This window comes from Aulonocara stuartgranti (assembly GCF_965226115.1).
Source record: "Aulonocara stuartgranti genome assembly, chromosome: 11".
In the NCBI taxonomy this organism is placed as follows: Eukaryota; Metazoa; Chordata; class Actinopteri; order Cichliformes; family Cichlidae; genus Aulonocara; species Aulonocara stuartgranti.
The window spans coordinates 30343732-30359806 of NC_138947.1; the positions used below are offsets into that span (position 1 = coordinate 30343732).

General features: G+C 40.8%; 1 protein-coding gene across 23 annotated transcripts in view; it reads left to right on the forward strand.

Moving 5' to 3' along the window:
• Positions 1 to 16075, forward strand: part of rims2a (regulating synaptic membrane exocytosis 2a) — a 159153-nt gene that overhangs the window by 22670 nt on the left and 120408 nt on the right. For 19 of the 23 annotated variants that reach the window (XM_082552311.1, XM_082552312.1, XM_082552306.1 and 16 more), the window contains exons 3-6: positions 1800 to 1832; positions 2662 to 2754; positions 8100 to 8310; positions 8932 to 8943. In XM_082552311.1, the coding sequence (XP_082408437.1) occupies positions 1800 to 1832; positions 2662 to 2754; positions 8100 to 8310; positions 8932 to 8943 (349 nt within the window). Of the gene's footprint in view, positions 1 to 1799; positions 1833 to 2661; positions 2755 to 8099; positions 8311 to 8931; positions 8944 to 14090; positions 14863 to 16075 lie in introns of those variants that run through there. The other 4 variants (XM_082552328.1, XM_082552309.1, XM_082552310.1 and 1 more) reach the window with 4 other exon arrangements.

Consider the following 16075-nt stretch of genomic DNA (forward strand, 5'->3'; position numbering starts at 1 on the left):
TCATTAGACAGTTGCTTCGGCTAAACAGGCCTAATCAACAAAGTAAGTGTATATACTGTACTTTATGTACAGTTGTTCTGATAGTAAGTTATTTAAATGATCATTTCTATGTATCAGTTCTACCAACGCAAACTGTAGGCCTGATAAATACCTCATTAGAATTATCAGCTGACAGTTTGTCCCCTAGCTGACTTCTTCAAAGCTCCACACAAACATGTATTATAAGCTGCTTCATTTTATAATTTATTTTCAAGGCTGAATACACCAAAAACAAATCAAATCCCTCCCGTAGCATTCTGCAACGGTTTGGTTTTATTTTCTTAGTTATAAGAGGATTTCTTCCACTACATCAGTGCAAGGTAAATTGAATTTTGTTGGTGCGTGCTCATAGCACTTAAATCTGCAATTACTCTAGAAAATCCAGAGAACACGCTGTAAACTTTTTGCACTGAGACTATGTCTTTTATATATTGTAGTTCCAGTGAAGAACTTTCTGGAAGTTGCGAAGCTATATGTTATTTATCCCGAAGTCTGGGAAATAATAAAATAACATGATAACTGTGTTACATGGTTAATGTACTACGTATAAAGTTCTATCAGACACACACTTCAGTGGCTGCATCAGGGGCAATTTAGGGTTCAATAGTTCAGGATATTTCAATATGTGGACAGCAGAATTTTTAAGAACGATACCGATAGCAATATGAGGCAATTTAAAAATCTGACATACTGGCTGATTTTTCTCTTTTAATGTCACTACAATTATGGATGATTAAATCTTCTGCCTAGCTCTGCTCGAATCAGCTGGTTGTTATGTTTTCGTTGGATTCCAAACACATGTTGGCATCAGGAGAGCTGCAACATCAACACTCATAATGTGGTTGAAGGTGTTTTGTTTTTGTTTGTTTTTTTTGTTTTGTTTTCATTTATTGGCCATTGTACATACAGATATATCTGTAAATAGGTAATATCAGCCAATGCATTGGCCCCACCAGTAGGTCGGTCAGGTTCTAATAATATCAATACTCATACTGTGACACCATATGAGTTATTTTTCCCCACTGAATCTTGTTAGTTAGTTATAGATTTTCAGACTACAAACTACACCTTGTGAACTTTCAGTGTAGGTTAAACCTCGCTGATGACTTGGTGTAGCTAATGTTTACACAGAATTAGTTACTACTTCCAACCTTGCCTCACAGTGCTGGTCAGCAAGTAATTGAAGGCAGTGCTCAAGTGTCACACAGCTGGACCGCACTCCCTGGTGGTTACTTTTAGCTTGTGTTTGTTGATCTTTTCCAGTGTTTCTGGAAATTGATGAGCTGATGCTGTTGATGATGGTGGGGGTCTTATCACTTATAGAGCCACCTTAGTGAAGCTCTTTGTGCAATAGGGAGGCGGATTTGGATTTGAGATAGCCACAGCATCAAATTGAATGTTTGTCCACGGCAGAAGATTCAGTATGAAAGAGGGTGTTACTCACATGAAGCGGTCATTTTTAATTTAAGTGTTATCTGCGTCACTTATTTACATTACGTCATTTTTAAAATCTTCCTGTGAGTTTTCTTGTTTACTTTATTACCATTTTCACAGCTAAATTGTTGTTTTCATGAAATCATCATCTGTAATATATTTTTTAAATATTGTTCTTGTTAGAGCGGGATAATTATTTATGTCACACCCATCTTTAATGACATCCTCATTGTTTATTTTTTTTCCCCATCTTCTATTGTTTTCCTCATCTCTTTCTGTTTGATATGCACTGAGCTGCGCACACTTTTTATTTTTTTATGTTTTAGGATCAAAGAAGAACCAAAGCCTCAGCCGGCACAGTAAGTAAACTGCATTACCCAGTGTGCTCTAGGCTTTGACACTTCTTCCTGTCAGTCGATGCTGCGTGCTTCATGTGGCTTTCTCCTCTTTGTCTGGGAGTTTAATAACAAAAAGTCATTAATGTCTTGGAAAAGAGTGGCCCGTTTTAATGAATAATTTCTCAATGAGTGAATCAGGTCGTTGAATTTTGTGCTGTGCACTAAACAGCTGACTTCCATGACATCAATGACATCGGCTTCTCCTTTCTTCCAGCTTTTTTGCAGCTAGGTCCCCAGAATCTTTCCCTTGTTCCTGATATCTAACTGGCTGTTCATCTTCATTCAGTGTATCATCTGCACTCTGGTTGGCTGGGTAGTCTAGTAGTTCAACTGCTAGTGTGGAGTAGAGCCGCCTGTCCTGCTATTCTGTACTATAGCTGCATTGTGATTAGATCTACCTGCAGGGCTAACCAGTCAGACAACCTGACCCCCACTGCACCAAAAAGCTGCTATAAGTGACATTTACTGCAGCTCTCATTTCCATTGGCTGCAGAGCTTTCCTGCTTTTCTGTCCTTCCCTCAAATATAGGTCTGTCTGAGTCATCTTTCCTTCTTTATCTTTCTCTCTGTATTTCTGACACTGTGTCTGGTTGTCAGTGTTCCACTAATCGCTGCTCTGCCCGTGTCCCGGCCTCCTCCTCCTCTCTGCTCTGGTTATAGTGAATGTCCCTGCTATTTTCCCACTACTTAAGAACCAGCCTGCTTCCTAAAAGCCCCCTTTCTGAACAGATTGTTTTCTCACATGATGACTCATTGCGATGTTCCAGTCACACTTTGCTTATTTGAACAGGTGGTTTCCCTTTAGTGGGATCACTGAGCTGGTAAATAACGTTCTTCAGCCCCAGCAAAAGTCCCCAAATGACAAGGAGCCAGAGCAAAATGCGTAAGTAAAAGTACAGACCCCTTTTTGATCTTCTCCCAGCAGGAACCGACATATAGTGGTGGGTGAACCGAGCAGCTGGATTCACAGGTTGTCTGGCCATTGGTTGATGTGAGACAATGATTAGAAATTTCTCAGTTTGCTGGTTTAAGCACATAGGCGAGGGGTGCTGTGGAAGTGTTGTGCCACAATGAATTTAACTTTAATAAATGACATATTTATTGGCTGTAACAGGTCACTGATCAAGAAGACAGAGAGCGGAGTTAGTCTTATAATATATGTCGGTGTATTCTTAATCTTTGATCAGGACTCTAATACTAAATCCTGTATAAATCATTGTTTACTTTAAGGTTATTTTATAATAATTATTACATCTTTCCCTACCAAAATCCATCACTTATTAAATTCCTGTTAAAATTGAATCTTTCATTAACAACCACACAGATAAACATTTTAGCTAGCTTGATTTGTTTTTATGAGGAATAGAATATAGAGCAGGAAACCAGTTTCACAGCTGCTAGCTCCACCAAACTACGATAAGGTCAAAGTTGGGAGGTTGAGATAGTTGCTCCGTGTCTAAATTCAGATTGTTTAACATTGTAGAATTCAGACTTATTACTCATTTCTCTGAATTTCAATAGGGTACAGGGACATGTGGTGTACTCAGTTGAAATCTTTTGAATTGTTTATCACTATTGTCATGCTAGCTAGTGCATTTTGTGAACATTTGCAAACTATTGAGATTCTCAGCACTCATGTTAATTTCTTCTATGAAGGTGATAATAAATGAAGATAACATTTGTAGAAAACGTAACCACCAAACATCCCCACAAATGTGACTTTACTGCCTGTAAAAAATATGATGGTGTTAACTGCTGCTAGCTAGCATTACCTTGCTAATGGATCCTCCTCCTGATGGCTGAAACAGTGTAGATCTCTACGTCCTTCCACACTGTTTCAGCTTATTAAGTATGACACCAAGGCAATAATCACAGTTTTACACTTAAATCAATGAGTGTTAATGTGCAAGAAATAATATTCGTAATATAATATCCTGATATACAGCAAAAAATATCATCTGTGTGCCTTCTGGAGCATTTTGCTTGTTTTAGCTTGAACAAAGCTTTGCTACTTTATATGATGTGGTGGTAGTGCTCCCAACAAACATTTTAATGTTGAATAACCATCAGCTGACGTTTTTTTGTTGACGGTCAAATAAGTTCCCAAATGAAAGCTGAACTGACGTGGCAGATGTTACCGCGATGACGGCTCAAAGTACTTCTTCAACATTGGCTGGACGTCATTTTTAAACTTTCCAGCAAGAGAATGTTTGTGTTCAAGAAATGTTTTCTACCATTTCTGGTATGTCTTTATTGATTAGTGAAGACTCAAACTGATGATATCAGGGTTGTGTGCTCATCACACAAGAAAAAAGTTTGGGTTGATAATCGTGACAATGGGCCAGAGGGGCAATAGAAACAGTCTGATGCCTTAAGTTTACCATTCAACAGATTAGACAGTTGTTAGACATATATGTTCTATTCTATTTGGACACAGCATCAAAATGGTCTGTCTGTGGTTTTATTTTTGCAGTTGTACAGCGAGATGTTTGACCAGGGAGATGTCATCAAAGTTTCAACCATGGGTTAAGATAAGATAAGATAAGATAACCTTTATTAGTCCCACACGTGGGAAATTTGTTTTGTCACAGCAGGAAGTGGACAGTGCAAAAGTTATGACGCAAAAATTAGAATACAATAAGAATAAATACAGTACACAACTGTACAGAATAGAATAAAATAATATACTATATACAGTAGAATAAAATAGAATAAAAATATACAATAAGATAAAAATAGAATACGAATGCTATATACAACTGAGTAAAAATACAACGATGCCAGAAAAGATTATTGCACTTAGTGTTATTGCACATGTGTGGATGTGTGTGTTTGTTCAGTTAAAGTCTTTGTTGTGGAGTCTGACAGCAGTGGGGAGGAAAGACCTGCGAAATCTCTCCGTCCCACACCGTGGGTGCCGCAGTCTCCCACTGAAGGAGCTGCTCAGTGCTGTCACAGTCTGCTGCATGGGGTGGGAGACGTTGTCCAACAGGGATGACAGCTTCTTATAAGGGTTCTTATAAGACTTACTGTCAGAAGCAGCAACCACACAACAATGTGATAAACATTGCTGTGTGCAATTAGCTTGCATACCAGAGTATCAAGCATGCTATTGAAATGAATAAAAAACAAACCAAAGCAGAGTTTGTATGCTGCACGTAGTGGGACTGCTGTCTAGATTATTTAGCTGTAACAAAGTTTGTGAAAATCTGACACTGCAGACTTGTCAGCTCAATTCTTCTTCTGCCAATAAAGCAATTAAACTAGAGTTTAAAGTCAAACTCAAGACAGAATTGTGATATTTGGACAATCTGATTTGCACCCAGTAAGTTGCTTCATCTTGTAGAAATCAATCAATTAATCAGTAATCAATAAATCAATTAATAGACTCGCTGCTGATGTTTTAGGGTCAGCATGGCATAATAAAGACACCAGGAAGTTAGGATTCAGCTCCAGTGGTGTGTGACAAAAGAGGAATCCCAAGCCCTGTAGAGAGCTTGTAGCTCAGGCTTGGTGTTGATATGCAGACTCTGTCATACGTCCAAGCGAGAGTTTCGTGTTACGGCTGCTTATAGCTGCTCTGGTGTGGCAGAGAGGTAAGAGAGCTCCGACACGCTAGCTTGGGATGGGACAATGAGTAGCGTATGATTACTCGTCAGCAGCATCACCTATATTTGACCGAGTCTGACTGGATAAGCAAGAATGGGTACTGTGTACCAGCTGTTGGCTGCCATGGGATTCTACTCTGACTGTACATTTATTCTGTTTTACTCAGTAACTTATTTCCTGCATTTGATTAGTCTGGGATAGTTGTCTCTTTACTTTTGGGATATTTCATTTATACAGCAAGATGCATTTGGACACTGACAGTAAACTCCTAATTGTTCCCTTCTACACCACTGTATTTGATTTTGACTAAAGTTATCAACTTCTAATTAAAGTATAGACTTTCAGCTTTGATTTAAGGAATCATAATATTGCATTTACAAGTTGTTAGTTACCACCAAGTCTAGACATAGTGATTCCAGTTTTTAAAGGTTCAAAGTTATTTGACAAATATAATTACTACCATCTAAAATATCTTTAATACTTGGATGCAAGTCATTTGCAGTGATGGACTCTGAAGTCTGTTTTACAGCCACCATCAGTTACTGCTAGTTTGGCTTTAGTTTTGTGTTAAGTAAATACAACACATGCTCAGTTGGGCTCACAGCAGGTTACAGACTCTTTGTATTAGCTATCACATAAATTTTAATTGCTCTTAACTTATCTTGTTTCTTGATGTTACTTAGTCTCCTCAGTCCATTCCTTGTTTCCAAGGAACGTACCAGAATGCTGACCTGGCCTCTCCTAGGACTGCTTGTTTTTTACACCTTACAGTGACCTTGTTCAATTGAATTGCCGCATCTTTGGACCACATAGAACTTTACTCTCCTTAATCTGCCCTGAACACGATTGCACACCTGGCAATGAAACAGGTCATTAATCAACTGTAAGTCATAACAGATAATGCTATATTTTGGATAACTCTTGGTTTAAAGCTAAATGTCTTCACTGTTCTGGTGTAGAGAGGCAAACTTATGAAAGTTGCATTACTCTTTATGACCTTGACTTTGTATGCAGTATACGCTTTACCCTGCTTAAACAGGTTATTCTTGCTATGTGTTATCTGTTTTAGTGACAGATTTGCATCAGCAACTCTTTTTTTGTCCCACCAAAAAGGTTTGAGTGACTGTTAGAAGTGGTCTGTGTAAGTGACCTTGTCTGGCGCATATTTCTCTAAATGCTTGACTGTAAGGGGAGATAAGTGAGAAAAAACACAATTGTTTGTACTCTTATTTCCTTTATCCTGGGAGACTAGTCTTTACCTCTTGTATCATATTCTTGATCAATCTGTTATCAGCCCCTCTGTCAGTAAATGAGATTTGGTGGGATCTGTTAAACAAGGGTACACACTAATCTCTGCTGGTAAACACAAAAGGCTCTGACACAATTAGCCCTTTAATCCCTCGGTGGGTACAACGTGGGGCATGCCTGTGGCACTCGATCTAATGTTCAGATGGCACAGTTACTTGTGCACATTACCACACACCCACACATAGACTCGAAGTGGCGTGTGTGGACCTTACGTTTGGGCTCTAAAGGTCTAGTTGTGAGCAAAGGAAACACGTTTATCTCAAATGCAGAGCTGTATGTGGTAAAAGGATAGCTCTGCTCAATAATTCACAAGCGCTAATGAATGTTGCAGGGGATATGTGGGCTGAAACCAATTCTAATCGCCATATTATGAAGTCAGCCCAGTGTTTAGTTTCCAAGGAGACGCTCAATTGACATGTGTCATACAAAATGCATGTGAAGAGCCCGTGCTTTTTTAGGAGCCTCTGAGGACTTGTTAGGAGTTAAGCAGCCACTGTATAAGATCAGATGTAATGTACCAGTAGGAGGCCATCTATAGGACACAAGGAGTAACACAATAGAGGCAGTAGCAATGACAAATGATTGCCTGAGCATAATACACCAGAGCAGTAATAACTGTGTGTATCTGGAAGATGATTATCTAACAGTATGGCTCCGAGGTGTGCTCGGTCTCACCTTACAACGGTCCTGATATAGAAACACAGGTGCAAATGATTCATTAAACGCAATGGAACCTGAGAAAGTGGAATTAAGTGATGTTCTTAAAGTTGCAAAGCAAATTTGATACCCACCCCCACCGTGTTTTAGGCGAAGCGCGATATCAAAGGAGGAGCTCAGCTTTGAAGCTACTGAGGTCATGGCGTCTGCTTTTCCTTTCAAAATCTAACACACTGCATACGTCTGAGGGTATATCACTTAGTCAGCTGACAGCAGAAGCTTTTTGTGGAAGTGTGATTTGGAGAAAAGGACTCAAGCCACGAGTCATCCAACAAGGATAATTCCAGTGTGAAACGAGTCTCCCACACTGCCACAAGTGTGCACTGGACACTCTAACAGTGCGATACTTACGGCCTTTGTTATATATACTCTATGTCAAGATTGATCATTCAGACTTATCTAATCCATAATAATAGTTTGTTTGTAGCATTTTTTCCCACTCATCCTGAATAAGACATAGCACTTCTGGAGTACAAAAAAAGGCTGTATGAGTAAAAAAAAATCAATGATATACCGATGTTCAATTTTTTAATTGGTCACCAATCCGTATCTCCTTTTTTTTTATTAACCTCTGCCCTTCCCATTTGCTTGCAGAAAATTGCACCAGCAGTTTGAGTCATATAAGGACCAGGTTAAGAAGATGGGGGAGGAGACAAAGCAGGGTCAGGACCAGAAGAGCGAAGCCCCAACCTGCGGGATCTGCCACAAAACCAAGTTTGCCGATGGCTGTGGCCACCTCTGTTCATATTGCCAAACGAAATTCTGTGCTCGGTGCGGAGGACGAGTGTCTCTGCGGTCAAATAAGGTAATGCCGTGGTTGGTATTAAAGACACACACTCCCACATGTGCTGATGCCCCACCCAGGCAATGTGGGTTTTTTTGTTTTGTTTTTCATATGTTTGTATTTAATACAAGGTTATGAAAGTTTGCTGTAAAATCATAGTCACGGCGATTGAGCCAGCAGTGTCTCTAATGGCAACTAATGTTTTTCAGATCATGATCGTGTACTCCAGTCACATGCCTTCGTTTATAATTCTTCTTTCTCTAATGTGTTCATTCACAGCTATAGACGTTTACACGTTAACGTACAGCTCTTCCATTTGACCACTCGAGGGAGCTGTCCCTCCTTTTTCTTATCTCATAGAGGAGCCCGATGACTGCTCTCGTATAATGTGGCACTTCGATGCCCAGCTAACCACTGTACAAGACTATGCTAAAGCTTTTAGGCCTTTTAAATGTGTGTTTTTATTTGATGCCGTTCAAAAAATGTGCTGATCGAGTATGTGACAGTGCTACGAGGACCTACTAATGCCACTCACAATCTCTCTCTCTCTCTCCCCCATCTTTCCTGCCCCCTCTCCCCTCTAATCTGTCTCCCCTCTTTATTTATTTCTGCTGCATTCCTGCTCTCATGGAATTGCAACAGGAGGACAAAGTGGTTAGCAAATTATTTTTTTGTGTTTTTTGGGACTGTCTGAACACAATCATGGTTCATAAAATGCTGAGATATGCATAAATACACATACAGCAGCCAAGACAGATGGGAAGTGAGCATGAGAGGTGCTGATTAGTTTCATCTGTGAGTCATGTCAGTGTTGAAATAAAGGTTAACTAATACGAAATACATACACAGAGAGAGCCATTTTACACTAGGACAATACAAAGACTGCAGTCTTGAAAGACAGAATAGAGCAGGGGTACTGACAGCAGGCTTGTTTTCAAATAATCAGCTAAATATGATCATTTTAAAATTTTATATTTTTATTCTTGGATTGCAGTTGAAAACAATCCTTATTTTATTTTGCACGAGGTTTGGTGTAAACCTCCAGTTCATCCTTTGTCTGAAAGAGCCATTTCTTAGCTCCTTGCTTTTAAGCCAACATTCTTCTGATTTGCTGATGTTGATACCAGTGCAAGTACTAGTACTTCAACCTATAAAGGCAGCTAACTTAGACGATAGAAACAAAGCATCAATCCTATCATCTCGTAGTATCGATCCGATACTAGCAATATTAGCATTGGTATTGATACTATCGATATTTGAATCGATCTGCCCACCTCTATCTTGCTTACACATTCAGTGTCATTAATTAAATTTTGACCATGTTTAATGTGAGCATGTACCATTGGTAAATTTACTGGTTCTTGTATAGCAAGTTTCTACTCAATTTGAGCATTAAAAGTGCTTTCTTTATGTCTCATTCACCCATTTGCACACACACTCAACTCACATTGCCTTTGGCATGCATGGGAGCAGGGAATCAAACTCCCAACCTTCACGATTAATTTCTGACCTGGTCTACATCCTGAGCCACAGTCACCCCACCTTATATAAAGGAAAAACATTTCAGAAAAAGCATAACACATCATCTTTAAAAATAAATAAATAATAATGTGTTATTTCTAAGGCGTAGACTTTATATAGGTATAATATTTAATACAGGAGTGTCCTTTCAAGCTTAATATTGACATTCAAATTAGACCTGACCTGTATTTTAATATTTTGATTAAAATAATTTGAATTAAATAAAACAGGTAACTTTTCTAAGTTGGCGACTGTTTTTGAATTTATTTATTTTTTGCTCATAAAATACCATGCCTAGCCTCAATGTTCCCGCATCATTCCCAATATGTAATCTTCCACATGATGTAGCGCACAACACTATAGATTTACATTTGGCAATAATCTGTAAGTGTGTAATGAACTAAAGATGTACACCATCGCCGGGCAGGTCAATGCACAACAGGAGGCCATATCAGTGTACATGTATACAGGGAGTGCAGAATTATTAGGCAAATTAGTATTTTGTCCACATCATCCTCTTCATGCATGTTGTCTTACTCCAAGCTGTATAGGCTCGAAAGCCTACTACCAATTAAGCATATTAGGTGATGTGCATCTCTGTAATGAGAAGGGGTGTGGTCTAATGGCATCAACACCCTATATCAGGTGTGCATAATTATTAGGCAACGTCCTTTCCTTTGGCAAAATGGGTCAAAAGAAGGACTTGACAGGCTCAGAAAAGTCAAAAATAGTGAGATATCTTGCAGAGGGATGCAGCAGTCTCAAAATTGCAAAGCTTCTGAAGCGTGATCATCGAACAATCAAGCGTTTCATTCAAAATAGTCAACAGGGTCGCAAGAAGCGTGTGGAAAAACTAAGGCGCAAAATAACTGCCCATGAACTGAGAAAAGTCAAGCGTGCAGCTGCCAAGATGCCACTTGCCACCAGTTTGGCCATATTTCAGAGCTGCAACATCACTGGAGTGCCCAAAAGCACAAGGGGTGCAATACTCAGAGACATGGCCAAGGTAAGAAAGGCTGAAAGACGACCACCACTGAACAAGACACACAAGCTGAAACGTCAAGACTGGGCCAAGAAATATCTCGAGACTGATTTTCCTAAGGTTTTATGGACCGATGAAATGAGAGTGAGTCTTGATGGGCCAGATGGATGGGCCCGTGGCTGGATTGGTAAAGGGCAGAGAGCTCCAGTCCGACTCAGACGCCAGCAAGGTGGAGGTGGAGTACTGGTTTGGGCTGGTATCATCAAAGATGAGCTTGTGGGGCCTTTTCGGGTTGAGGATGGAGTCAAGCTCAACTCCCAGTCCTACTGCCAGTTTCTGGAAGACACCTTCTTCAAGCAGTGGTACAGGAAGAAGTCTGCATCCTTCAAGAAAAACATGATTTTCATGCAGGACAATGCTCCATCACACGCGTCCAAGTACTCCACAGCGTGGCTGGCAAGAAAGGGTATAAAAGAAGAAAAACTAATGACATGGCCTCCTTGTTCACCTGATCTGAACCCCATTGAGAACCTGTGGTCCATCATCAAATGTGAGATTTACAAGGAGGGAAAACAGTACACCTCTCTGAACAGTGTCTGGGAGGCTGTGGTTGCTGCTGCACGCAATGTTGATGGTGAACAGATCAAAACACTGACAGAATCCATGGATGGCAGGCTTTTGAGTGTCCTTGCAAAGAAAGGTGGCTATATTGGTCGCTGATTTTTTTTGTTTTGTTTTTGAATGTCAGAAATGTATATTTGTGAATGTGGAGATGTTATATTGGTGTCACTGGTAAAAATAAATAATTGAAATGGGTATATATTTGTTTTTTGTTAAGTTGCCTACTAATTATGCACAGTAATAGTCACCTGCACACACAGATATCCCCCTAAAATAGCTAAAACTAAAAACAAACTAAAAACTACTTCCAAAAACATTCAGCTTTGATATTAATGAGTTTTTTGGGTTCATTGAGAACATGGTTGTTGTTCAATAATCAAATTATTCCTCAAAAATACAACTTGCCTAATAATTCTGCACTCCCTGTATATGTATAACATGCATTTCCCAGAGTTCTCTTAGCGCTCGCCTTCCCGTGTTTAGCCGTTAAAGTGACAGACTGCAGGCTGTGGAGGACACTGCATACCAACAGGCTCAGCAGAAACACAGAGCGACATCTGTCCAGCTGCTCCCTATAATGCCAAGACCCCCATTTGTAAGGGCTTCCATTGTTCACTGCTAGATAATAGCTGAGAGATCGGTTACCATGTTGTACAGATGGTGTTGAGTAATAACAGTGGCAGCAGGCTGGTGATAGACAGTCAGGGCAATGGCAGCTAGACCATGTGATGTGCCTCTTATCCAGTGCCAGCTATTTACCTGGTGATGCCCCAGTGTCCTGGTGTACAAGGTCACTTCTCCATACAGACCATGAGTATGGGAGTGTTACACCAAAAAGAACTGAATCATTTTGTAATGATAGGACATTCTAAAGTAATGTATGTCTATATGCACTGACATAAACACTTGATCCCAGTGCAGGTGAAAATATATGTCTCCTCTTGCTGCTCTCAGTAACATCACTATCACAGTGCTTGGCAGTGCTGTCATACTTTTGAATATTTTTTTGCAGATCTGCATGTGAAATGTGTTGCAACGCTCGTCTGCAGCAGGGGAGCAAAGTAAGCATTTATGGCAGGAAGCAGAAGTTCAGCTGACAGGGTCGGTCAGAGGGTCAGCATAAAAATAAGAAACAGAGGTGATGAGTGTGAAAAAGCAAAGAGGCGTTTTTCAGTTTTTGATGTTGGTGTGTGCTACCTCCACAACACAAACCAATACAAAAGACCACTCAGGGCATTAGTTGATCACTATTGTCATATTGAACTGATGGACAGAAGCTTTGATTACTCCCGCGCGAACAAAGGGACACATTGCGGCGTGCCTTGACGGTCTGGTGTCTAAGCTTGTGTGTCAGTGAAAGAGGTGGTGGCGGCGGGGGTGGTGAAATCTGCCCTTTTTCCATCCGTCTACTCTTTCCCTCTCTCGCAGATGGTGACAGCAGTGGCGAGAGAGATCTTGTTCTGTGAAACGCCATTGAATATTTACAAGTGTCTATGCCGGGAACAGCAAGAAGAGATATGACACGCTAGAATATGATATAGTGTAGAGGGACCGAGAGTTAAAACAGCTGGTAAAGAAGTTTAGGCGAGATGGAGGTTTTCTGCTCACTAACCCTGAAAAGCTCAATTGACTCTATGACTCTTGTAGTGTAGCCACATTAATCGCTTTATCTTATCGCAACAAGCTGAATAATAGATGTAAAAACAGTGATAAGAGTGTGTGTTGATAATAATCACTGCTCAGCAATCGTGCCAGGTAGCTTAGCCTCTACTTCAAGCAAAAAAAACTTCCGAGCAACTTTCTTTTTTTTTTTCTTCTTCTTTTTTTTCTGTTCTCAAAATTGGAAATGCCTTTGATATAGATAAACTGTGTGTCAGTGTTGTGAAGTCTTCAGAGTCCCTGCTTGTAGCGGTAGAGCACCCCCACCAATTTCCTCTGATGTGGCTTCAAAAAGGGCCTGAGGAATCAACAGTCTCCGGGGAGGAACTCATTTGCGATTAAAGCAACTCTTGAAGATGTTACATGTGCTTCCTGGACCCTCGACATTCCTGCTATAAAATAGAAGCGCAAGGACGACGCTACTTTGTTGGATTCTATTTCCTTTTTAAAAAAAATTTAATGAATCAAAGAAAAATTATGACTCTATAAATGGCACCAGTGAAATTGCTTTCACCATTAGAACAATGCTCCTTGATGGTGTACTACTAACTGTTTTCTGATTTCATAGAGATGCACCTTTTTCATATGTGCTGAGCATGCACGTGATGTTACAGTAGTAATGCAGTTAGAAATCCCTTTAATAAATGTGTTCCAACGTCTTGAAATATGACATAACTGACGCACAGATGCGTTTTTTCAGCTCTATGCTGTGATACTGATGCCACCTATTTATGACTGAACCTGCAGAGCTTTGTAACCTGGCTAATTATACATTTACCTCAGCTATATATATATCTGTGATAGAAAGCATGAAAAATGCACATCTCGTCATTTTTTTCTCTCCAAATGTAGCTGTACAAGGACGTTTCTGTGCTTTCTTTCATAGTAGACAAAATGCTGCTTGCACATGTTATGGGAGGAGGGGGGGGGGCAGATTTCACATGAGGGTAGAAGCTTGGTATAGACTGACGACACCTCATCACCCGGCTCAGTTCCTCAAGTGATTTTATCGCTGTTTCGCTTGTTTTTTGTTTTTGCTTTTTCTCCTCGCGTGGGTTCAACATTTTGCGACTCCTGGTCCAGCGGCAGTGTGACACGAGGGCAAATGCACGATGACGCGTTTGTTTTCCAGTCTCTTTGCGGAGGCTCTGGGTGCATTTCCAGCACAGACTCTAGTGTTCCTGTGAACGCTAACTGCGGGAGGGGGGAACAGCGGCTGTAGCTGTTGTCCGTTGTCTGCCGGAGTGTGGGAGCAGAGCTGGGACGCGTCGCATATGTAATCAGCTCTTTTAGGTCCAGCAGAGCTCTGACTCTCTGTTCCAGATGAACTCACACAGCGTGATTTGACGCGTTACTGCTCACCTCACATGTTTGGGTTTTGGGTTTTTTTTATGTTTTGTTTTTTCTCGGAGAGACGCTGCTGACATTCAGTCCGGGACTGTTTGCACGGATGGATCCAGTATAACGGCACAAGCAGGAATTGAGGAATTGAGGCTTCTGTGCAGTCCGTTATCGCTTTGTTGGAAAGAATTAAGGGAATAAGGCTCCGTTGGTCGGTTTTCTTGGATCGGATGTGGCCGGTTGATCCCCCCGGTGTTATCTTCACGGTGTTTTCAGCAGCTGCTGTCCGGCAGACAGGCAGGCAACCCGGTGTCAGCGCTCGGAGCTGTCCGCGGTGCTGAAGGTCGGAATCGCTTCTTGGCTTTCAGGAGCAGAAGCCTCTGACGGTCCTCAGCACGTTATTGGAATGACTTGGAGAGACGGCTATCTTTGTCTCAGCGGCATCATGGGTAAGCTGAACGAGCTTCAGAGTGACAACATCGCGGTTTTGTTTGTTTGTTTGTTTTTTGCTGTTTTTTTTTAACCACTGGTCATTTTGTTTGCCATAAAGGTGGCCGTTTCAGTTCAGCACTCTGGCCGAACACAGCATGTGTTGCAGCAATTTCTTTTCAGAAAATCCCAAATCAGATTCCTTTTATCCTACCGACAGTACTGCATGTGTTTGTCTCCACTGAGCGCGCAGTGCCAGTCAAAAAACAAAACCCCCCATTTTTAACACGTTTATTTGGGTCACAGAGAGGCTGAAGGGGCTGTGGGTCTGACAGGCATCAGCCATTTTTGTGTGAATCCATACACTGGTTTTCCACAGCAGTCCCCTCCTCTTTCTTGTGTCTCTTGAACTTCAAACAAGGAGCATAAATATTCATCAAGTCTATTATTATTACTGCCGCGCAACACTAAAATTAGAAGCTCATTAAAATGTAATTCACCACGTGCAGCCAGTGTTAGGGCATGTGAATGTAGGCGCTCTCCTTGCGTTAGTATTGGCTGGAATACACACTTACAAAACAACAAAAATAATAATGACACCCTGTAAACCTTTCATTCTAGAGAAGTGCCTCAAAACTCCTCAAACTGAATATGCATCTTTAATAGGATGTAATAAGGGAAATATTGGGTGATAACCTCTGCTGAAACATGCTATGTTACCCTCCTGGTGCATTCTGTTCCCTTTCATAAGGCCAAAGTATTCAGATCTCATCCACTCTGGACTGCAGCTGGATACTTTGTGATGCCCGTGTGCTTAAGCTGGACTCTGTCCAGGTCATGATGTTCTGAGGAACACTTCACTACCCAAACAATGAGTCTTTAATGAGCGGTTCAGTTCACCCCAGTTCAGGTGAAGCAGGGAAACAGGGATGCAATATGATACCTATGACAGTTCATTTACTGCCCCATCAATATTGCAGCTTGTTGCTGCTTTAGCTGTAGATGAGCTTATTTTTGTCTCTATTGGGCAGCTGATATGCAACAAATTTCACAGAAAACCTCCAAATGCAATCTTCAGTTGGAATCGTGGCACGGACACTCAGCAGGGTTTCTTTATAACTGTTAAACAAATGAATGTGGCACAGATGTCACCAGAAGCTCCTCATCTCGATTTGAAATAGCATCCTGTGACGATGTTACGGATGAATGAGTGTAAAATGAATGAATCTAAAA